The sequence below is a fragment of the Peromyscus eremicus genome, chromosome 14 (genome assembly GCF_949786415.1).
Source record: "Peromyscus eremicus chromosome 14, PerEre_H2_v1, whole genome shotgun sequence".
Classification (NCBI taxonomy): Eukaryota; Metazoa; Chordata; class Mammalia; order Rodentia; family Cricetidae; genus Peromyscus; species Peromyscus eremicus.
The window spans coordinates 69,056,710-69,081,747 of NC_081430.1; the positions used below are offsets into that span (position 1 = coordinate 69,056,710).

At 41.3% G+C, this 25,038-nt stretch overlaps 1 protein-coding gene across 2 annotated transcripts in view; it reads left to right on the forward strand.

Annotated features, from left to right (window-relative positions):
* The first annotated feature begins 1,018 nt into the window (after nucleotides 1-1,018).
* Actr10 (actin related protein 10) overlaps nucleotides 1,019-25,038 on the forward strand; it is a 32,626-nt gene continuing 8,606 nt past the window's right edge. The window contains exons 1-9 of one of the 2 annotated variants that reach the window (XM_059279338.1): nucleotides 1,019-1,161; nucleotides 4,527-4,599; nucleotides 5,963-6,045; nucleotides 7,110-7,218; nucleotides 11,083-11,190; nucleotides 12,827-12,894; nucleotides 17,774-17,853; nucleotides 23,038-23,073; nucleotides 24,907-24,986. In XM_059279338.1, coding sequence (XP_059135321.1) covers nucleotides 1,085-1,161; nucleotides 4,527-4,599; nucleotides 5,963-6,045; nucleotides 7,110-7,218; nucleotides 11,083-11,190; nucleotides 12,827-12,894; nucleotides 17,774-17,853; nucleotides 23,038-23,073; nucleotides 24,907-24,986 — 714 coding nt within the window. In that variant the 5' untranslated portion in view covers nucleotides 1,019-1,084. Of the gene's footprint in view, nucleotides 1,162-1,292; nucleotides 1,513-4,526; nucleotides 4,600-5,962; nucleotides 6,046-7,109; nucleotides 7,219-11,082; nucleotides 11,191-12,826; nucleotides 12,895-17,773; nucleotides 17,854-23,037; nucleotides 23,074-24,906; nucleotides 24,987-25,038 lie in introns of those variants that run through there. The other variant, XM_059279339.1, reaches the window with a different exon arrangement.

Sequence of the window (25,038 nt, forward strand, 5' to 3'; positions counted from 1 at the left end):
TAATTACATCGGCAAAGACCCTGATTATAGTAAAATCTCATTCTGAGGTTCTTGGTAGGCAAAAATTTGGTAGGTCTACCATTCCATCCAGTCCAGCAGCTCTAAGATCTCCTGTGTGACCTCTCTCCTCTGTGCCCTGTCTGACAGTCTCTTCAATACTACACCAAGTTAAGCTATAATTCTAAAGAAAATATTTTCATAGTAAGCTTTGAAGCATGTAAACAGTCCTCTGTCAGAGTGCCAATTTGTACTTTATCACAAAGATTTTTGCATCTCTCCACAGCTTACACAAAATTTTGGAGAAAAAAGCACCCTCTGGTTCAGCACTGTTTCCACTAATCCAGACGGAGGCTCCATAGATTCAGATGCTACTTTAACTGTGCTTTATCTGGAATTAAAATTTTTAGATGACTCGGTACCAAACAAAACATCACTTGTACTTATGTTAGAAGATTTTTGTCTGGGCGCCGGTGCACACGCGTGTGGAGGCCAGAGGTAGAGTTAAGCGTCGTTTTCAATGGCTTATTTTTGAGATAGGATCTGTCACTCAGCCTGGAGCTCCCCATGCACCAAGCCTAGCCGGCCAGGGAACTCTGGGGATCCGCCTGTCTCCACCTCCCCAAGGCAGGTTCTGAATTCAGACCTTAGGATCCGTTTCTAGGACCGCTGCGGGAACAGTGAAAGTCAGTCTCTCCTGAGCAGACTCTATCTTGCGTGTTTATTGCGGCGATTAAATGTCAGGACAGACGTCCAACCTAGAACCGCAGAACGAGCCAGGGTTTTGAGTTCCCGCCTCCACCCGCAGGGTGGGAAAGAGCCGGCCGCGCAGGCGCCCTAGGCCGCTGGGCGGAAGGACCCGAAAGGCTCCGCCCCCTAAGGTGTCCGGCGCGCCTGACCGCCTGGGCCTTCCGCGCCCTCCCCGGACCTCCAAGTGAGAGCGTCTGCGAGGAAGGCTACGGCGTCAGGCTTCTCCTTGGCCAGCTCGGGTCCTCAGCCGCGCGAGGACCCCCGCCCCGCCCCCGCGCCCGCGCCGAGGCTAACTCTCGCCCGGCTGACTGTCTGACGACTGCACGGTGTCTCCGCGATGCCGCTCTACGAGGGCCTGGGGAGCGGCGGCGAAAAGACGGCGGTCGTGATCGACCTGGGAGAAGCCTTCACCAAGTGAGCGGCCCTGGGGTGGCTGCGGGCCCCAGGGAAGGGCGGGTGGCCGCGGCCCGGCAGCTGTCGGTAGGCCCGCTGGGCAGCCGGGACCTTCCCGCGGCCTTCCCGCGGACCGCCGCCCTCGTTGCCTCGAGGCAAAGCTCGGTCCGCAGTGCCGAGGTGTCGTCTAAGAGGACTCTCGGGCGGATCCGGTGGGCCGAGAGGCCCGGGAAGCTGCGGGAACTGCCCTCGCCCCCGCCTGAGATGATCAGGGGCCCTCACTGCCGGGTTTGACAGCGATGCCCCGGAGTCGGCTTTCTACCTCTGGCTGGGTCAGATAGGAAAGCAGAGATCGAGTTGTAAGACCTTGTTGTAAGAGATCTTGCTGACTCTTTCCATCGTAAAACATGTATGGAGTGGGGAGCCCCGTTGGTTCTCTGGAAATGGATTGTTCCCCAAGAGTGTAGGAAACCCTGCTCCTAGGAAGACCAGGCACATGAAGACGTGAAACCGTATAGATAAGACTGGAAATCGTGTTGGTTACCTAACCTAAACTCTTAGACCACAGTTTGCACTTAAAAAAAAAAAAACATTTTGTAAACACTGGAGTAGTGGTCCTCAAAGATGCAGAGATCTCTTTCAAGGGCAGAGGTGAAAGACACAGATACACAAACCTTAGAACTTTTGGACAGTGTCGGGAATGATGGAGATTTTTGAGGTCTTTGGACCATCCATTTCGGAGGCCCTGTATTGGACTCAAGAGAAAACACAGAATTATATCACATATATGCATATACAAGGTGATGTTAAATTTGAAATACATATTCGGCTCAAGAGAAAACTGACAGAATTACAACATATGCACACACATATGTGTATATATGAGGTAAATTTATTTATGAAATAGAGATGCTTGAATTATTTCTTTACACATCTGTAAGCACTGTCTCACCTCAGTAAATATCAAGTAACTACTGAGTAAATAGCCACAGGAACATACTTAAAAATTGCCCCTTAGGAGTTACAGAATTGGATCATACATAGTTCTTGATTATTCTCTCATTCTCTACTAGGCCCTCTCATATTCATATTTTATTTTTTTAAAACAATGTGGTAAGTACTTAGAGATTACTACCTGGAAATAATTATTTTGGCTATACATTGGAAAAATAAATTATTATGTAGGAATATAATTAAACACATCGTTTAAGAATGATGTCAAGGAGAAGTTAAACTACCCCAGTACATGTGTCTTGAGGACTTTGAGGAGCACTGAGTGTAAATAACGTGGAGATAAGAGTGGAGAAAGAAGCTGGAGAGAGAAACTCGGCGTGCCTTTAGAGGCAGGAGGATCTCTGTGAGTAGTTCGATGCCAGCCTGGTCTACAGAGTGAGTTCCAGGACAGCCAGGGGTTTAAAAAAAAAAGGAATGGAGAGAGAGAGAGATACCTGGGCACAGGAGAACAGTATAAAAAAGTACCCTGGAGAACAAAAGGTGCGATTTAACGGTAAATTTTCATTATAATCATTTTTATAATTTTTTAAAAAAAATTTGTTTTACTAACACAAAAGAGATATGACACTGGCTACTGTTTTTCTTTTTCTTTTTTGGAAACATGTCTGATGTAGTCCAGGTTGGCCCCAAACTCATGATCCTACTCTCTCTGCCCTCCTGAGTGCTGTTACTGCATATATGCCCAGTATGCTTGGCTTAAATACTAATTTTTAAAAGGATAGAATATATAGTTTTAAAAAATTAACATCTGGGTCAGGGCTGGAGAGATAGCTCAGGAGTTAAGAGCACTGGCTGCTCTTCCAGAGGACCAGGGTTCAATTCCCAGCCACCACATGGCAGCTCACAGCTGTCTGTAACTCCAGTTCTAAGGACCTGACACCCTCACACAGACATACATGCAGGCAAAACACCCATGAATATAAAATCAAAATAAATAACAACACTTGGGCCAATGAGATGACTCCACCCAGTAAAGGTTCTTGCTGCCAAGTCTGAAAACCTGAGTTCAGTCTTAGGACCCAGAGTGGACGGACAGAACCAACTCCCACAAGCTGTCTTCTCACCTCCTGTGTCCACTGTATCGCGGCCACACACATACACACAATAAAGAAATATTAATAAAAATAATAGCAATGCTATTGTGAGTGTAAGCGTGTTTGACTTCACAGTGTATGAAGTTATTGTAACTGTCAGATTCACATAGTGTAAGAAAATAGCCTTGGAGCTGGAGAACTGGCTCAGTGGGTGAGAGCATTTGCTACTCCTGCAGAGGACCTGGGTTCAGGTCCCAGCACCCACATAGTGGCTCATAACCATCCTTAACTCAAGTTCCAGGAAAGCTAATGACCTTTTCTGACCTCTGTGGGTACCAGGCATGCATATAGTGCACATACATACACACAGGCAAAATACTCATACACATAAAATAAACATATATATATATATATTTTTTTTTTTAAAGAACAGTCTTGAGCCGGGCGGTGGTGGCGCATGCCTTTAATCCCAGCACTCGGGAGGCAGAGCCAGGCGGATCTCTGTGAGTTCGAGGCCAGCCTGGGCTACCAAGTGAGTTCCAGGAAAGGCGCAAAGCTACACAGAGAAACCCTGTCTTGAAAAACCAAAAAAAAAAAAAAAAAAAAAAACAGTCTTGAGAAGTAGCATGCTAGAAGTTACTTTATTAGCAATAGTACTATATTATTTATCAATGTTAAAACTAATAACAGTAGAATTATAAGATTATTGATAGTGTGTATGTGAATCAGTCATGTGTCATATAGTGAATGACATTTCAGTCAATGAAAGACCACATATATGATGTCATGGTTTTTCATTAACATGTGGGTTGTCATTGACCAGAGTTTCTTTATTCTGAATGATTGTAGTTCCCATTATTCCATGTTTCCATGCATTTAGCTGTACAAATACTTACTCTTTTCTGTGTTTTTATATAGAAAAACACCATTGAGTTAGAGTTGCCTGCAGTATTTAGTATAATAACATGTTATAAAAGTGTATAGTCTAAAGTCACACACAGCTGTGTTTTTAGGTTTATGTAAGTACACTCTTACAATGCTACAGACCGATGCCCTTCTCATATCCTATCACATTTGAAGGAAGTCACATAGTGTATATGCAGGGTTGTAAAAATAAATGAGACAATGGCTTATTTTGGTGTAACAAACTTGATATACTTTGCTTCTTCCTATAGTGTGTTATAAAATTATCAATAGGTGTTAATATCTTTTTAGATTTTTTCCTGTGACCCTTTAAGTGAGCAGACATATCTCCAGATGTTTTGTGGCCATTGTTTCTCTGGCACATATTTAGAAAGAATGTTATAAGTCGAGTGTTTATTTTCCATTTCTTTGCAGGTGTGGATTTGCAGGAGAAACTGGTCCACGATGTATAATTCCTAGTGTGATAAAAAGAGCTGGCATGTCTAAGGTATTTAAAAAAAAAAAAAAAAAAACTATGGGGGGGCAAGATGGCTCAGTGGATAAAGGTGCTTGTAGAGCAAGCCTGGCAGTTGAGGTCAACCCAGAACCCATGTAAAGGTAGAAAGAGAGAACCAGTTCCACAAAGTTGTCATCTGACCTCCACACAAGTGCTGTGACACTCACGCTCATACATCATGCATGCATGCCCCTGCACGCATGCGCAACCCACCCCACACTAATATTAATAAGATGTGCAAATTAGAAAAATAAGGTAAAATAAATATAATTTCAAGAGAATTTTTTGAGTTTTTTGTGTGTATGTTTTTGTTTGTTTGTTTGTTTTTGTTTTTTGAGACAGGGTTTCTCTGTATAGCCCTGGCTGTCCTGGATCTCGCTTTGTAGACCAGGCTGGCCTCGAACTCACAGAGATCCACCTGCCTCTGCCTCCTGAGGGCTGGGATTAAAAAGTCATCACCATCACTGCTGGTTGAGTGTTTTGTTTTTGTTTTTTAAATCAACTTTATTGAGGTCTATCTAATTTTATATGACATGAATTTAATCATGATGTGCAACAGCCATATAATCCAGGGAATGAACCAGGTCTAGAATATTTGAGGAGGCCTTTGCTGCTTTTTGTTTTTAAGATTTATTATTTTTATTTTGTGTGTATGTGTGTTTTGCTGCACACATTCAAGTCCACTTCATACGTGCAGTGCTCCTAGAGGCCAGAGAGGGCGTCAGATCCCCTGGCACTGCCATTACAGTTGTGAGCTACTTAGGTGCTTGCTAGGAACCGAACCTGGGTCCTCTGCAGGAGCAGCCAGTGCTCTTAACTGCTCAGCCCTCTCTCCAGCCTTTTCATGCTTCTTAAGCAGTTCTGAGTTTTTATCATCAGTCATGCCCAGATGTTTTTTTTAAAAAAGCTTATAAACACAGCACTGTGTATTCACTTATAGATGTATGTTTCTCTTTCTTACAATTCAAATTGCTATTTTTTTAGCCATTGCCAGTTATTTGGAATTCCTAACACTTTTTGGGGGGAGATTTGTTTTGTTTGGGGGTTTTTTGTTTTTGAGATAAAGTTTTATGTATCTTAGGTTGGCTTTAAACTCTGATGACCTTAAATTGGGATCCTCATGCCGGTTTATAGGCATGTGCCACTACAGCGAATTTTATGTTTTTATGCCATGTTTGGGCTCTATATATGCTATGTAGGTCTGCTAACTGAGCTACAGGTGTAGCCCAAGGTTAATTATTCTTGATATCTATATCATTAATATAAATCCATTTGTTATGAGTAAATATATTAGTTTAAAAAAGCATAAAAAGATTGTTTATTAATAAAAGAAATCATTTTAATTTTTTTACAGCCAATCAAAGTTGTCCAGTATAATATCAATACAGAAGAATTATATTCCTACTTAAAGGAATTCATCCACATACTGTATTTCAGGTAAGTTGAAACTTTATTTCAAGGTTGTTTTTCCTAACTTCAGCGGTTAGGTAGATTGTTTTTTTCCTCTAATGCCAGTTGAAGGGATGTTTGGTTATAGCGCATCTGATGCAAAAAAGAAAGTTGGATTCCATTGCCAATTTTGTTTATCTTCAACCTTTTAAAATTTGTAAAATTGTTTTTAAAAGTTTATGTGTGTACATGTGCATGCATGTCTGTAGGCACTTGAGTGTCAGGGCATGTGTCTGGAGTCTGTTGTCTCCTTCCACGTGGGTCCCGTGGGTCAAACTCGGGCATGTCAGCAGGTGCCTTCACCCACGGGGCCATCCCACCATCCCTCCAGCTTTTGGAAAAACATACTTGAAGATTAGAAAATTAAAAACCGTAAGAAAACATTGAAGGCAAATCAAGTGTCCATTAATAAAAGGGATTGTTAGGTAAATAATGGATATCCATATGGTGAAAGATGCAGTTGTTATTAGGGCTGAGACTCTTTGCTCGGTGGTAGAGCACTTGCTTATTAGCATGCTCAAAGTTCTACATTCTGTCCTGAGCACCAGTGGGGATGGGGTGGGGAGTGTTCTGTATCTGTATGGAGTGATTCAGAAGAGTAAAGTGCATTGAAAAGTGAAAAAAACACTTCAAAGAACAACTATGGATTGTGTATTTCTGCTTAAATGTTCGTACTCCTCTATAAGAGTGAGGAAACAATACAAAGCATTTCTTGTGCTTTCTGGACAATAAATTTATTAGGCTCTTGTGGTTTCCAAGTTAATGTCTATAGAACTGGAGTTTTGTGAGCCTATACTACTTTTGCAAATCTAACAAGAAAATACATGTCTAATGGCTAATGGTGGTAATGATAATGACTGTAGTTCCTGCTACAGTGCTTGGCCTACTCTAAGAACTCAGAACATCATCTTCCTGGAGTAATAAAATGAAGATGTCTTCTTGTCATAAAACATCTTAAGATACGGTAGTACAGTTTATTCTTAAATTGCATTACTTATCAAAAAAGTACAGATCTTTATTTCTTTTTAAAAACAAAACTATCATTTTTTCAGGCATCTGTTGGTGAATCCCAGAGACCGCCGGGTTGTGGTTATTGAGTCGGTATTATGTCCTTCCCACTTCAGAGAGACACTTACTCGTGTTCTTTTCAAATATTTTGAGGTACCTATTTTTATTTTTAATGTGTATGTATGTGTACATGTTTGTGTACACATGTGTATGTGAGTATCTGTAGAGGCCAGAGGTCCAGTGTTTTCCTTAGTCATTTATCCATCGTATTTTTTCATTTATTTTTGACAGTTTTGAGGTCTTATGAAGCCCAAATTGACCTCAGACTTGCTGTATAGCTGAGGATGACCTTGAACTTTTGGTCCTCCTGCCGTGACCAAGCCTTCATTATCTGCATTGCTTTCAACATCTAAGAGCCTACAGAACAACCCATTTGAGCTCTAAACACTCAGTGGCTTTTCTAGCTCCAAGTTCCAAAGTCCTTCCAATTCATCACAGCAATACCCTACAAGCCTGCTACCAGCTTCTGTCTTAGTGTGGGTTTCTGTTGTTGTGATGAAACACCATAACGAAGAGCAACTTTGGGGAGGAAAGGCTTTATTTTGTTTACACTTCTAGGTTACAGTTCCTCACTGAGGGAAGTCAAAGCAGGAACCTGCAGGCGGGAGCTTATTCAGAAGCCATGGAAGGATGCTGCGTACCAGCTTGCTCTCATGACTTGCCCAGCCTACTTATAGAACCCAGGACTTACAGTCCGCAGTAAGCTGAATCTATCCATGTATGCACCACCGTGCACCCCCACCCCCACCCCTATCAATCATTAAGTTAAAACATGTTCTACAAGCTTGCCTACAGCCTAATCTTATAGAGGCATTTTCCCAATGGGGTTCCCTTTCCCAGATGACTCTAGCCTGTGTCAGCTTGACATGAAATTAGCCAGCACATGCCTTCACCTCCAAGTGCTAGGATTGACATCTGTTTTTGTGCAGTGCTGGAGATTGAACCCATGGCTTCATGCACACTAAGTAAATACTCGTACCAGCTGAGTCACATCCCTAGCCTCTCTATCTTAGTTTTCAAAACAAGATATCTCGTGGATTCAGTTAGCCTGGCTGGCCATGAAGTCCCTGCTGTCTCCTCTCACTGGCATTACAGGAGTGTGCCACTGCACCCAGCTTTATTTATATGGCTCCTGGGGTGATCTGAGCTCAAGCACTTTCCTGAGGAGACATCTCCCAACTCCTTGAGATACCTATTTATTTATTTATTGGTTTTTTTTGAGACAGGGTTTCTCTTTGTAGTTTTGGTGCCTGTTCCGGATCTCACTCTATAGACCAGGCTGGCCTCAAACTCAAAGAGATCCACCTCTGCCTCCCGAGTGCTGGAATTAAAGGCATGCGCCACCACTGCCCAGCCGAGATACCTATTTTTAAATGAAATTTGTAAATTGTTTTTAAGTAGAAAGAAGGCTGAAGGTTAGCTCAGTGGTAGGGCATTTGCCTGGCATGTACATTGTTCATAAAATAAATCTTACATATTACATTTTAAGGAAATGTTTAAACCAAGTCCGAATTTTATCTCATAAAATGGGAGGTCCCAGGAGTGGGGATTACCTCTTACTTTTAGTAACATTACTTGTAATCTTCATTTTATAAGAACAGGAACCAGTGATGCTTGCCTGAAATCCCAGTATTTGGGAGGTGGAGGCAGAAGAGTAAAGGGCACCTCTGTACATAGTGAATTGGAGGCCAGCCTAGGCTACTTGAGACCCTGTTTGAGAAAAAAAAGCTGATTCCATGTAAACATTTTTATATGTTTTACCAAAGTCAAAACATACTTAATACTAAAAACACGCTGGCAAGGGTGATTGGTTGTCAGTCATTTTGTAAGACAAATCTGAAGAAACAAGTCCTCTAGCACTGCCCTTCCGATGTCATGACTCGAATTCACTGCAGTGGAAGACGGCAGAGTAGGAAGGCAGGTCAGCTCTTAGCTGAGGGGAAAAGTCTGCGTGTACACTGAAGGATTTCAGTGGCTTTACATGGGTATCCTTATCTTATATGACTAGAATACCTTCTCTGTATAAGTAATAATAATCTGGGGACTGGAGAGATGGCTCAGTGGTTAAGAGCATTGACTGCTCTTCCAAAGGACCCAAGTTCAATTCCCAGCACCCACATGGCAGCTCAAATTGTCTGTAACTCCAGTTCAAAGAGATCTGGCACCCTCACACAGACATACATGCAGGTAAAACACCAATGCACATAACTTTTTTAAATGAAAAAAAAAATACAACTATTTTTTATCTGTCATTTGATTATAAAAGACTTTCATATTTTGATCAAATATCTGTGCTATCACCAAATCTAGCAAATTCTCACAGAAAAAAGTGTTAGCTGGGCGGTGGTGGCGCACGCCTTTAATCCCAGCACTCAGGAGGCAGAGGCAGGCGGGTCTCCGTGAGTTTGAGGCCAGCCTGGTCTCCAAAACAAGTTCCAGGAAAGGCGCAAAGCTACACAGAGAAACCCTGTCTCGAAAAACAAAACAAAAAAAAAAAAGTGTTAAGGATTTATAGTTTTGCTTTTCAATTTATAATGCTATGTTATGATGGGATGATGAGATTTTAAATTTTTTTAAGACAGCGTTTCTCTGTGGCCTTGGCTATCCTGGAACTTGCTCTGTAGACCAGGCTGGCCTCGAACTCACAGAGATCTGCCTGCCTCTGCCTCCCAAGTGCTGGAATTCAAGGAATATGCCACCACAACTGGGCTGGTTTTAAATTTCTTCTAAGTTTTTATTATTATTGTGTATATGCACATGATAATGGATGGCCATGCCACAGTTTCAGTGTGGAGAACAACTTTGGAGTCAGTTCTACTTTTATGTGGGTTCCAGGGGTCAAACCCGGGTCTCTGGGCTTGTGCTCCAAGTGATTGTACCTGCTGAACCATTTTGTCAGCCCCTGGTGTTTTAAAAATATAGTTCATAGTACAAACTTTGCAAATAATGATAATCATTATTTGTCTAGCAGGGCGTGGTAGCATATTCCTGTAATCTCAACACATGGAGGTTGATGTAGGATCAGCAGTTAAGGTTATCCTCAACCACATAGCAAGTTCAAGACCCTGTGAGGACTGTTGATGCATTGCAGTGGGTAGAGGTGCCTGCCCTTAAGCCTGACAACCTGAGGAGTTTATTCAGTCCCCAGGACCTGTATGGTAGAGGGAGAGAACTAATTTCCACAAGTTAGCCTCTGACCTCCACATGTTTGCTACACGTGCATGCATGTGTGCGCTTGCACGCGCGTGCTCTCTCTCTCTCTCTCTCTCTCTCTCTCTCTCTCTCTCTCTCTCTCTCCTCTCCCCTACCCTCCCCTTTTCTCTCTCTCTCTCTCTCTCTCTCTCTCTCTCTCTCTCTCTCTCTCTAAATTTTAAAAGGGAAAAAAAAGACAGCCTGAGCTACATGAGACTCTTGTCTTAAATAAATTAGAATTATTTCCTAAAGCTGGGCATAAGAGCACATGCCTGTGACCCCAGCCCTTGAGAGTGAGCAGGAGGTCACTGCAGTTCACCCACAGCCTGGCTGTCTCACCCTGCTCCCCAAAGGGAAGGAAGAAGGGGGGAGGGGAGGTAGAGAGAGATGGGGAATTCTTTCCAGTATTTTCATCTGGATGGCAGAGGCACCAATTTTTTTAGTATCATCTTCCCCTGACTGTACATTTTTCTGGGCTTGTATCTCTTTCAATATTCAACTTCAGAAAAGGTAGTGTTGATAAAAATGCTTCAGAATTGTCATTTGGAATGAAACAACCTAGTTAAATTACTTCTGTTGATTGTGATATACTTTATTGAGTAAATTCATCTAAATCAGAAAGCTAGTTCTTCATTTAACACCAACAGTTGTTTGAACAATATAAATCAATGCAGTGTACCTATGAATTTTTCCAGTACATTGCAAACGAATCAGACATCTTTAAACACTGAACTCAGCCCTGGTCTCTGCTGCTTTGTTTTCCAGGTTCCATCTGTCTTACTTGCTCCAAGTCATCTAATGGCTCTCCTGACACTGGGGATTAATTCTGCCATGGTCCTGGATTGTGGATATAGAGAAAGCCTGGTGCTGCCTGTATCTTTTCATCAATTAGCTCATGTCGTGGGTTGTTTTTGTTTTTTTTTTTCCCCCACTCATTTTAACTAAAGTAATTGGGGTTATAAGAGTGATTTTTGTTATTGAAGTATTTTAGATTACTGTGTGCAGTACAACTTATCATGTGCTAAAGTTCATAGACTTGTAAAACTTTAACTTCTTGTAGAAGTTATCATTATGATTCAGTCTTAGTTTATGCTCCAGGAGAAGATCTAGTCAATATTATGTTCGGTTTTCAAGATGCATTATCAGCTAATGAGGATAATTAAATTCTAAGAAAGGAAGTCATACAAAGAATAATTGGGCAAACTAAAATGAGAAAGTTAAACTAAGAAAAAAATTTTAAATGGTAGAATGAAATTGACCTTCATTATAGAAAAAATGCATTTTTTTCCTATCTGTGAACATTGGGTTAATGAGCTAGGGCAGGAAAGGACAAATCTAGGCTGTGCTTCTTCTTTACAGGGTACCACTCAAGTAGCTTACACTCTTGGCCTCAGTTTCCATATCTATAAAATTTGATGATATCCCATCTCATGGAAATGGTGTGTGTCTTTTAATGTAGGACCTGACATGTAGTTTATATCATCCAATAAGAGACAGCTAATAATTCGGGCTGTCACAGAGTATTACTACTGGTTTTATAAATAGGTATATTCCTTTCACTATAAACACTTAAAATATAGATAGACACTTTATAGTATTGTCACAGTGAATGTTGCATTGTTGAAAATGTAGTTAAAGTACATGAACATAAGGCTAGCAGTTTTGAGACCTAGATTTATATGAGAAGAAATGTTTACCTGAGGGAAATAAGAACTAAGTTAGGCAGTAGCTTTTCAAATATGAAGTACTTTGTGTTTAGTTCTCAAAACAATCGTGCCATACAAGTACTATTCTTTTCATAAACATAAGAAAATTGGAAGTTAGGGTGAGTTTCTATAAGCATTTGGCTAGACTATACACCTGTGTTTGTGTCCGAAACTGACACGCTCGTCAGTATTCTTTTTCCCTTTATAAGTATTGTACTTACCGAATGTTAACCAAAGCAGTGTATGAAGTGAGGCAGTAGATGCAGAGTTTGGTCTTGTGCGCTGGCCAGTAGAAATATAGGGTGGGCCATATGTGGAATTTAAAAATATCTAAGAAATTCTTATAAATTAAAGCAGTAAAGTTAATAGCATACTTTATTTAGCCCAGTATATAAAAAAATATTGTTTCTCTGTGTAATCAATATAAAAACTATTATATAATCCAAGTATTTTTTCCTTTATTAAACTTGTGAATTTGCCTTGTAACTTGGGCTCTTAAAAACGTCAAAGCTCTGAACAGCTGAATTTTAAGCACTCAACAGGCCTATATTGCTAGTGGCTTCCTTGTTGGGTGCCTCTACCCTAATTAATGAATGGTGATATGTGCCTGCCTGTGCACACTGAAGTCTGTTTTCTTTGGTGAACACTGTGTAAAAGACTTGCTCCTAACTTTTCTGTAGCTTTGAAAATAAGAAGTAATAACTTACCACCAAGGTTGATTAGAACAGTATGGTAGAGGGTGGTGTAAATACCAAGGAAACATTGTATCTCCTAAGATGGTGATGGCCTTGACTATGCTCTAGATATATGAAGGCATCCCAGTACTGAACTGCTGGGGAGCGCTCCCCTTAGGAGGAAAAGCTCTTCACAAGTAAGTTTCTTGGATGTTTTCTCACCAGTGCCCCGAAAGCCAATGTTTAGAATCTGAGTTTTAATTTATTCTCTTCTCTTTTAGATTTGAATGCATCATCAGATTTTTTTTTTTTTGAGATTTATATAATTACAACATTTTACCCTTCCCTTTTCTCCCGCCAGTCCCTCCCATCTACTTTCCCCTCCTTCAGATTCATGGCCTCTTTTTTCACTATTGTTATACATATGGGTGTGTGTGTGTGTGTGTGTGTGTGTGTGTGTGTGTGTGTGTATTCCTAAATATAACTCTGTGTGTGTGTGTGTGTGTGTGTGTGTGTATTCCTAAATATAACCTGTTGAGTCCTTGTAATGTTACCTGTATGTATGTTTTCAGGGCTGACCATTTGACACTGGACAACAACTGGTGTGCTCTTCTCTGGGGAAGACCACCTCTCTAGTTCCCAGCTCTCCTCGGTTGCTTATAATTCTTTGTGTAGGATTGCGGCCTTGTCCACTTTGGCATGCCCAGTGATACTATCTTTATTCAGCTCACATTTGGGCAGTTCTTTTGTTCAGACTATGGATGAACTTCTGATATTACTGAAACACAATCTCCCAGCAAGTCCCTGGTCCTCTTTATCTTTACAGTCTCTCTGCCCCTCTTCTGCAGTGTTTCTTGAGCCCAGGTGCAGGAGTGTTTTGTAGGTGTATCCACTGGGACTGGACGCCACAACTCTACATTTTGATTGGTTGTGGTTTTCTATAGTGGTCTCTGTCTCTTGCAAAGAGAAATTTCCTTGATGAGGGGTGAGGACTACAATTCTATCTGAAGATTTAGAGTCAGGAGCCTCCTATGAGAGAGAACGTTACATTGTTTTTCTGGTTCTGGGTTACCTCACTCACTATGATCTTTTCTAGTTCCATCCATTTACCTGCAAAGTTTATGATTTCATTTTTCTTTACAGCTGAATAGTATTCAGTGTATTTTCTTTACGTCTACACTTTATCTAGTATACATTACCACATTTTCATTATCCGTTTGTTGGTTAAAGTATATTTCCCTTGTTTCCATTCTCTCCACTCCCAACTCCCCCCAACCCCCCCCCCCCCCAACTCCCGAGACAGGGTTTCTCTGTATAACAGTCCTGACTGTCCTGGAACTCACTCTGTAGACCAGGCTGGCCTTGAACTCACAGAGATCCGCCTGCCTCTGCCTCCCAAGTGTGCCACCAGGCCTGGTTTATTTCCATTTCCTGGCTGTTGTGAATAGAGCCACAGTGAACGTGGCTGAGCAAGTATCTGCAGGCCAGGAAGTGGTATAGCTGGGTCGTATGGTAGATTTATTTTTAGCTTTTTGAGAATTCTGCACACTGATTTCTAGAATGGCTGCTCCACTTGGCAGTCCCAGCAACAGTGAAAGAGGGCTCCCTTTTCTCTGCATCCCTACCCACATTCCATGGCAGTTCTTTTGTTGATGTTTGCCATTGTGTCTGGAGTCAGACACAATCTCAGAGTTGTTTGGATTTGCATTTCCTGATTGCTAGGGATGAGGAACAGTTCTTGAGATTTTTCTCAGTCATTATTTTCCTTCTTTTGAGAACTCACTGGTCAGGTCCCAGGCCCATTATTTGAATGAGCCATTCAAATGCCTAAATAGTTTTTTGTATGTTCTGGATGTTGCTCCCCTGTAAGAAGTATGTATAGGTGGCAAAGATTCTGTGTGCTCCCTCTTCACTTGGTTGATTCTTTTGCTGTGCAGATTTCTTTTTAAATACAGTCCTACTTGTCATCTGTTGGCCTTCATTCTTAGGCAAATAGAGTCCTATTCAGGAAATCCTCTCCTGCACCTTTATCCTGTAGGGCACAGCCTGTGTTTTCTTACAGCAGTTTCAGGGTTTGAGGTTTCACAGTTAGGTCTTGGATCCATTTGGAGGTAGTTTCTTTTTTTGCCAGGTGATAGCAGTGACTCTAATTTCATTCTTCTGCATGTGGACATCCAGTTTTTCCAGCACCATTTGTTGAAGATGCTTTTTCCCTCCAGTGTGTTTTTGGCATCTTTGTTAAGTATGAAGTGGCTGAAGTTATGTGTGCTCATGTTGGACTTCAGTTTAGCTCCATTGGTCTAGATGTCTGTTTTTGTGTCAATGCCGTGTTGTTTTTATTACAGTGGTTCTATAATCTATCTTAAGATATTGAATTGTAGCCTGGCATGGTGGTACAGGCCTTTAATCCCAGCACTTGGAAGACAGAGGCAGGTGGATCACTGAGTTAGAGGCCAGCCTGGTCTACAGAGTGAATTCCAGGACAGCCAGAGTTACACAGTGAAACCCTGTTTCAAAAACCACACACATACACAAAAGATCTGGAATTGTATCCCTACCGTCCAGCATTGTTCTTTTTGCTCAGGATTGTTTTAGCTATCTTCGCTCTATTGTGGTTCCATATGAATTTTAGGATAGTTTTTTTCTATTTCTGTGAAGAGTGAGATAGAGGTTTTTACTGGGATTGCATTGAATCAGTAAAAACTTTTGGTAGAATAGTCATTTTCACAGTGTTAATACTACCAGTCCATGAGCATGGATTTTTGTTCCCATTTTCTAGTCTTTTTCTTGTCTCAGAGTGTCTTCAGAGGTTTAAAGTTTTTGTTGTAGAGGTCCTTCACTTTGGTTGGGTTTATTCCTTGATGTTTTATTTTCTTTGAGGCTGTTATGAATGGGAGTGTGTCTGTGATCTCCTGTCTGTGTGTTTGTTGTATAGAAAACTAAGTTATGCTTACCATTTCTAGAAATTTTCTGGTAGCATTTTGGGGATCTCTGATGTATAGTATCATACCATCTGCAGTAGGGGTAGTCTGACTTCTTCCTTATTTATATCCCTTTCATTTCCTTCTCTTGCTTTCTTACTCCAACTAGTACTTCAGGCACAGTGTTGAAAAGGAGTAGAGACAGTGGACAGCCCTGTCTCATTCCTGACTTCAACTGGATTGCTCCAAGCTTTTCTTCATTTAGAACGATGTTGGTTGTGGGTTTCTCATATATGGCTCTGTATGTTAAGGTATGTCTCCTCTGTCCCTACATTCTCTAGGACTTTTATCATGAAGGTATGTTGGGTTTTGTCAAAGGCTTTTTCTGAACCTGTTGAGATGATCATGTGATCTTTGTCCATTTATGTGATTTATTACATTTATTAACTAGCATGTATTAAGCCACCCCACATTTCAGGTACAAAGGCAACTTGGTCATGGTGTAGAATCTTTTCAGTGTATGTCAGTATTCTGTTTGTGAATTTTTTTTTGAATATTTTTTTTAAACATTTTTTTTCTTTTTTCTTTTTTTTTCCAGAGCTGAGGACCAAACCCAGGGCCTTGTGCTTGCTAGGCAAGCACTCTACCACTGAGCTAAATCCCCAACCCCTTGAGTATTTTTTTAGTCTACGTTCATTAGGGATTTTGGCATGTAGGTTTCTTTTTGTTGTTATATCTTTTTGGTTTTATATCTTTTATATCTTTCTGGTTTGGGTCTTAGAGTGATACCAGCTTGATAGTCCTTCCCTCCCTCGCTCCCTCCCTCTCTTTTAGTTTTAGGAAGGACTGACTGTAGATAATCTGACTGTCTGGTAGAATTCTCCTGAAAATCCATCTGGTCCTGGACATGGTGCCCACATTTTCCTGTGCGTTCTTTTCCTCTATGTGTGTATTCTCTTTTTCTTTTAATTTTTCATGTTCCTTGTTTTTCTGGTGTAGATCCTCAGACTTTATCTTCAAGTCCAGATATTCTGTCTTCTGCTTGATTCATTCCACTTGAAGGCCTTCCTTTGAGTTTTGTAGTTGGGCTGTTTTTCAAGTCTGTCTTCATTTCAGCTTGAGTCCTCTTCAGTGTTTCTATCTCCTGACAGAATTCTGTTCTCAATCTGGGATGGTCTTCCCCATTTCCCTCAGCCTTATACTTGTGTTTCTTGGGCGTCACTCGGGTGTTTAATTCTCCAAATTTCATTGAGCTGCTTCTTTGTGTCTTCTTTAAACTCCTTGAATTCTTTGATGAAGTTTGTAATTGTTCTTTTCAGTTTGATGTCCTGGAGTTCATCTAGGTAATTCTCAATGGCGAGCATTTCTACAAGGCTGGTGGGTTTGGAGAGGGTTACTAGCCTGATCTTTCATATTGTTGGTATACTTTGAATGAAGTCTGGGAATGTGGACTCCCAGCATTAGTTCAGGCCGAGCCCTCAAAGAAGACTTGGGAAGTGGGGTTGTGGAGTGGAATGGTAGAGGCAGCAAAGAAGGGGCCAGGCTAGCTAGACCCTGGAGGAGGACGTGGGAAGTCTGGGTATGGAGTAGGGTGATTGAATGTATTCCTCTTTTAAAGATAAAGCCATTTTTTTAAAGATTTATTTATTTATTTATTATGTATACAGTGTTCTGTCTGCATGTGTTCCTGCAGGCCAGAAGAGGGCACCAGATCTCATTACAGATGGTTGTGAGCCACCATGTGGGTGCTGGGAATTGAACTCAGGATGTCTGGAAGAGCAGCCAATGTTCCTAACCTCTGAGCCATCTCTCCAGCCCCAGATAAAGCCATTTTTATGGGTCTAGAGATGTAGCTTCGTTGGCAGAGTGCTTGCCCAGCATGCACAAAGCCCTGGGTTCAGTCCCCAGTACCACATGACACTAGGCATGGTGATACACACCTGTAATCTCAGCACCTCGGAGGCAGAGGCAAGGGAGTCACAAGTTAAAGGTCACTTCAACTATATAGGAAGTTCAGGATCAGCCTGGGCTACAAGAGACTGCCTCGAAACAAACACTTTTATATGAGACATCATGATTTATTAGGTGAAGTTATTAAGTAAGAAAAGATTATCAGTTGTGGTATTTTAATTTCATTAACTTTTTCAAATTTCAGGGAGTTGGAAACTCAGCTGTTGGAACAATGTACTGTTGACACTGGTGCTGCTAAAGGACAGAGCCTTCCCTCAGTGATGGGTAACGACACTGTTTAAATACCTGCTGTAACTTCTCTTCTCGTCTCTGCCCCTCTCCCCAAGTCACTCTGACCCGCTCCGTTATAAGTTGTTGTTGTTAATCCCGCTGTGTGTTAGTCGTCTGTTCTAGAACTCTTGGTGTCATTGTTTCCTCCTGAGCTCTCCTCCTTTATTTCTGAGTATTCTTCCTTGGTTTCTTCTGCTCTTCCTCTCTCTACTAGTGGTTCCGTGGGAGACTTGGTTTTGTGTGGTTTGTTTTCTACTGACTTTTAAGTAGATGTCATCTCTTCCTCTGACTGCAGTCACCTCTGCATGCTGTTGAGTCTCAGATGGAGCTGGGTCTCATCTTTCTGAACTTGACACTCATGTATGTTTCCAAAGGATTGTTAGATATAGACTGTGCACGTCTTAAAGCCTCAAAACCGGTACTCCCAGAAGTGAACACAGCATCTCTTCTCTTGTAATTTTTCAATCATTATTAGATAAAGGTAATAACTTCTTAGGGAAGAGGGAAAATGATATAATTATATTTTAATTTTTTAAAAATGCAATAACGGGGCTGGAGAGATGGCTCAGAGGTTAAGAGCACTGCTTGCTCTTCCAAAGGTCCTGAGTTCAATTCCCAGCAACCACATGGTGGCTCACAACCATCTGTAATGAGATCTGGCGCCCTCTTCTGGCCTGCAGGGATATGTGCAGACAGAACACTGTATACATAGTAAATAAATAAAATCTTAAAAAAAAAAAAAATGCAATAACATCTTCAAGGACAGCCAGGGGTACACAGAGGAACCCTGACTCAAACACAAGCAAGAAAGGTAATAACATCGTCTGTGTTTCTCCTTTTAGAAAACAGGGAGTTAGCAGATCTTTCCCGTTCTTCCTCAGAAAGTCTTCCTAATTTCACCGTTGTCTGTCCACCTTCCTAGCTCTGCTCTTGGGAAGCAGAGCCGCTGTAACCCAGCCTCCGCTGTCTCTTGCTGGTTTTCTTGTGGGCCTGTGCTTGACAGATTTGGTGTGTTTCCTACTGCTGTGAAAGAGAACTGTTCCCTAAATTGGTAAGGAGGTTTGGGGCTCCTATAGATTAACCCACACTTCATATCTGCCACACATTTTCCATAGTCTCATTCTAGTCTCCCTCTTAGCCTTAACTCTACCTCCTTTACTCCTCATTTCAGCTAGAAATGTGGTCTTCCGATCACCAAGAGTACTTATTTGCACAGCCTTCTGTCTTTATCTTAGTTTTTGACCTGAGAGCTGCCTCCCACCCCTACACACACTGCTTAGGATTTTATTCCCGGTACATGACCCAGCTGGAATGTCGACTCCTGTAAGGTTTTTCTGGTTTTCCCTAAGCAGAGTAGGTTGTTCCTCTAGTAAACCCTCACAGGACATGTTCCATTTGCTTAACTGTTTCCAACATAGACTTGGAGGGTCCTGGTCTTTTTTTTTTTCTTTTTGAGAGCATCTGGTGCCAAAAGTATGTTGGAAAGAAAAATAGCTAGGCGGTGGTGGCGCACGCCTTTAATCCCAGCACTCGGGAGGCAGAGCCAGGCGGATCTCTGTGAGTTCGAGGCCAGCCTGGGCTACCAAGTGAGTTCCAGGAAAGGCGCAAAGCTACACAGAGAAACCCTGTCTCGAAACACCAAAAAAAAAAAAAAGAAAAAGAAAAAGAAAAATATGCACTTTTAGGGGCGGTTAGCCTTGCTTTTCCTCTTTTCTTATAATTCTTTCTTGATAGTTAAGATGATAGTAATTTTCATTTGATTATAGAACTCTAATTAGTTTTTCTTTAGCAAATAAGTTTTGTTACTATCTTAGTATATCATTGATGACAGTTACATTATGAAAAATCTCCAAAGATAGTAAGTTAAGTATATCATTCCAGAATGGTTTTTAAAGCTATTACTTTAAACTGACCGTAAGCCATGCACGGTAGCATCCACTTGCATTTGAAGTAGCCCAGGCCCTGACTGGGTTAGGGGCGGAGGCTCTAACTATAATGTTAGGATCTCTGCATTCTCGGGATTGCTCTGCATAGTAAACCTTCTTTGACTTGTTCTAGTCTTTCCTGACTATACCCTTCAGAATTCTAATCATTATTACACTTCTGACATTGAGAAGTCAGAACAACCATTGTTTCCTGAATCCCTCTCGGGACGACCAGAGCCGTAAACAAATTTAAAGTGCTCTCCCTGACGTCCTTAGCAGAGCTTAGATGAAATCTTTGGTCTGCCGGAGATCCTCCAATGGACTTTTTTTTTTTTTTTTTTTTGGTTTTTCCAGACAGGGTTTCTCTGTGTAGCTTTGCACCTTTTCTGGAACTCACTTGGTAGCCCAGGCTGGCCTCGAACTCACAGAGATCTGCCTGGCTCTGCCTCCCGAGTGCTGGGATTAAAGGCGTGTGCCACCACCGCCCGGCCCTCAAATGGATTTTGAATTAGCCTCTTTCATTTCATTTAGAACCTACTTTTTAAAAAAGAATGAATAATCTCAGCACTCTGGAAACCCGGATAGACTGAGTTCAGGCCTAACCTGGGTCACCTAGCAAGACCTAAGTACCCTGATTTGGAAAGTGTATAATATAAACTATATATCAAACATGATGCTTTTTGTTCTACTAAAATGGCTGAAATTAAGTGGACTTCTACAAAGCTGTCATTTCCGTTCTTTACTTGGAAAATTTAAACAGTTGTGGTTACTTGCCAAGATTGTCTCCTCTTTTTAAAGTAGCATCTAAATCCAACTAAATTAAACCCTTAATTTTCAACCCTTGTTTACTTTGACCAACAGCAAACTGCTCTTATCAGCCATTTCTTGGAAGTTCTTTGACTAGTCCTGGAAAGAGGATAGCAGACGTAGAGTGCTGTGTCTATAGCCTTATTCTCGGGTTGTTGATGCTTTGTTTGTTTGTTTGTTTGAGACAGGCTTTCTCTGTGTAGCTTTGGCACCTGTCCTGGATCTCGCTCTGTAGTCCAGGCTGGCCTCCAACTCACAGAGATCTGCCTGCTCTGCCTCCCGAGTGCTGGGATTAAGGGTATGTGCGACCACCTCGTGTACCACCACCGCCCAGCTTGGGTTGTTGATATTACAGTACAGTTCCATCTCTCTCATTTGTTTGTAGACAGGATAAATCTTGGGAAATCTCTTAACTATCCTGAGAAGTAAATTTGAACAGTTTTTTGGTCTGTCCTTTTCTTTGAGGTGAGGCGTCATGTAGTCCAAGTTCTAAACTCACAATATGGCTGAAGTTGTCCTTGACTCCCTCCTCTAGCCACTAATGCCTGAGTGGTCTAAGAACAGGACTTGTCAGCTGTTTCGTTCACACAACGGAAGCACTTTGAACCATGTACCCTTAATATATGTTTATAAACTTGTGTACTATAATTACCATGTTATGAACCATAAAGTAAGACATTGAAAAGAACAAAATTGATAGAAGTAACTCTAACCCTAAAGTTGCCCATAGGTGGGTTGGTGTGGGGTGCGGGGAGTTAAACCCAAAGCTTTGTCTATGCTAAGCATGGGCTCTATCACCAAGTTATGCCCTGGCCTCTTCAGCCACACTTGAAGTTTTAGTTGTGAGCTGTAGCCTTTAGCAGCTGAGCGCTCTCACACCAGCCCACTGAAGTCATGTTAAATACATGTTTTACCCTTTTTCAAGCACAATGTGATTAAATATGCCACTTTTCAAATCACAGGTTGGTGCTTTGAGGCTGTGGTTTTAGATTCAGTTGATTATAAAGAGTTTACTTCCAGGGAAGATGTAAAGATGCAGGTGGGAATTACAGTGCTACTTGCCCTTTGATCATGATCCAGTCCTTTACCAAAAGCTTCTTTGTTCTTATACACCAATCAGAATATTTTTTGAGAATTGGTTTAGATGTTATTTTATTATATATTGTTTTGAGATAGGGTCTACCATGTAGCCTTGACTAGCCTGGAACTCAGCATGTAGACCAGGCTGCCCTCCCCCTTAAAATTGATCCGTCTGCCTGTGTCTCCTAAGTGCTAGGGTTAAAGGTGTGAGACACCACACATGGCTAGATTAGAAGACTTTAAGGTTAGAAAGTTGTGTTTCTGTTTCTGCCTCAGAAAATTGACAAATAATCAGTAGCATATCCAAAAGGTTACTGTTTTACTTGTGCGTGCGTGTGCGTGTGTGTGTGTTTTACTTGCTTGTTTTTGAGACTAAGTCTTGTTATATAGTCTTAATATGTAGCCCAGGCTGTCCTTGAACTTGGGATAGTCGTTGTGCCTTAGCTTTCCAAGCCACCTTGCCTAGCCTTTTCCTGTTCCTTTTAAATGCCATCTTTAGACAGGGTTGGGAGATAACAGAGGAGACAGCAAAGGGAGCTGGGGGAGTAGTGTGATTAAACTGTTAAATTCATGTGTGGAGATGGAGTTCATTACGATCCCATTGTTTTGTACAGTTCATGTATGCTAAGAAAAAAAAATCAAATGTACCCTTGACCTTGAAGTAAAAGATTAAAAGATTGTACGTACTTCTTTTTAAAAATATGTGCTGGGGGTCAGTTAACAGCAAGATGGCTCAGGATAAAAAGCACTTGCTGACCTGAATTTACTTTTGAGAACTCACATGGTAAAAGGGAAAAAATGACTCTTCCAAGTTGTCCTCTGACCGCCACATGTGTGCCATGGCACATGCCTGTCTCCCCACATATGTGCTGGTTTGTGATGTTACTGGCAGCTATTGTCATATGAAAGATGCAAACTCAGAACTTAACTTTTCTGTAAAATAATAATACCCCAACTGTAAGCCCTGTAGAGGATAGCCAGCAAGGCTCCTTATGATGAGAAAGATTTCCGTAGTTTTTCTACTGCATTTGAAATGATAAATTAGTTATCTTTGGTAGTGCTGGGGGTTGACCCATCCTTGTGCATGCACTGTGCTGCTGAGCCCGTGCTGACTCTGTTGTAATGTGTCCAAGCTCAAGGAGTGCCTGCTGGGGTCAGGCTCTCTGCTCTCTCTTCACTTGGAATGATGAGATTTCCTCCCTAAAAGCAACGTTGCTTTTTCTGTTAGGCCTTTAAAACGATTGTAGTACTTAAATATTTTTTAATTTTTCTTAAATGAAAAAAAATGGGGAAATGGATAGAATTTAATAGGATTTTTTAAAATTATTATTAAAGTTCTTTAATTCTTAATAAAATTCTTTTTCAGGTTCAGTTCCAGAAGGTATCTTAGAGGATATTAAAGGTAAGCAGAGTTTTCTCTGTCAACATGTGGATCCTTGGGATGAGCTCAGGTTGTAGGCTTGACAGCAGGTGCCCTAACCTTCTGAGCCATCCATCTCTGGCCCTGAGTTCTCTTTGTCCTTTTCATTCTTTAGTGTTAGTGTGAAGGGCATGAGTTTCTAAAAACACAGATAAAAAAATATATACGAAATGGAACCAGGTGTGATGGCATGTGCCTGTAATCTCAGCACTTGGGGCAGATACATACATACACACACACACATACATACATCATACATATATATTACATATACACATACATACATCGAACATATGTATTACATACATACATACATACATACATACATAGCAAGTTCCAGGCCAGCTAGGGCCATCCAACACCCTGTCTGGAAAAAAAAACAAAGCAAACAAAAAACAGCCATGTTGCTGAATAGTATGTTCAACAACAGAAATTTATTTTTTTTTTAAGATTTATTTATTTTATTTGTATGAATGTTTTACCTGCATGTATGTGTACCACATGAGTGCTTGGTGCCTGTGGAGGTCAGAAGGCATCATTCTCCCTGGAAATGGAGTTATGATAGTAGTGAACCACCCTGTAAGTGCTGGGAACCAATCCTGGTCCTCAAAGAACAGTGTTATTAACTGTTAGTCATCTCTCCAGCCCCCAGCAGAATTTATCTTCAGCTGAATAGTAAACACATTACATAGTTGTAAGTGTGTCTGTAATGTTCTACAATAATCTGGCTAAAGCCATTAGATTTCTTGCATTCAGCACCACTTTTCCTCAGATTTTAAATTTTTACTTGCTCCTGTGTCTAAAGGCTTTATTAAGGGTATTTGCAGAAAAAAAGTCTTAAATATTAAATGCAAAAATTAAAAGACTAGCCGGGTGGTGGTGGCACATATACTCGGGAGGCAGAGGCAGGCGTATCTCTGTGAGTTCGAGGCCAGCCTGGTGTACAGAGTGAGTTCCAGGACAGCCAGGACTACACAGAGAAACCCTGTCTCAGAAAAAAAAAAAAAAAAAAAAAAAAAAATTAAAAGGCTTGCGTAGCAGGCAGGTGGTATTGCTGGGTGTCCGTGCAGGAAGTGACCACTGCAGAAACTCAAGCTAAGGACCAAGTGGAGTTTGTGTCTTCACTAAGATCTTTTATTAAGGGAACAAAAGAAGAGAAAAATGAACACAGAAAACCTGACGACACATACTGTTTAATTGGAAGAGCTGTCTTCATGGTGCTGCAGTTTCTTTGTATTGTTACACGTCTACAAAGGCCATCCAATGGCAGAGTAGTTTCTGCAAGGGTGTTTTTAGAATGTGGTTTTGTAGGCAACACTCCCGTGGAGAAAGAACCCTGCACCCTGTTCTTGACTGGTCTTTCTTCCTGGGCTCCTCTAATCTCTCTGCCTCCCCCATCCTCTCCCTTTATCTTCCTGGCCCCTCTTGGTTTTCTCTTAAGCTTCATGCTTAGGCCTGTATTAAAATGTCTCTAATAAAATCAGTGTGGTTAAGAGCACTGGCTGCTTTTCCAGAGGTCCTGAGTTCTGTTGCCAGCAACCACATGGTGGCTCACAACCGTCTACAATAGGACCCAGTGTCCTCTCCTGACACGTAGGCATACATACCGACAGAGCACTCATATACATAAATAAATAAATCTTAAAAAAAGAAACCCTCAACTGTGCGTCATTAAAAAGCAGTGAAATGATACATGACTTTACAGAAGATGACTATGGAAATTGTACGTTCACGTGAACAGAATTATTCTGAGGGGTAAGCTCCCTATTCCTTTAACAACAGCGGTAACGAAGGCTCGGTTTCCTCCTTCCTTAGTGCGCACGTGCTTTGTATGTGATCTGAAGCGTGGACTACAGATCCAAGCAGCAAAATTTAATATTGATGGGAACAATGAGGTAAGCTTAGCCATCGTGTCTGTTTTGAAAGATACTTACGTGTTTGCTTATG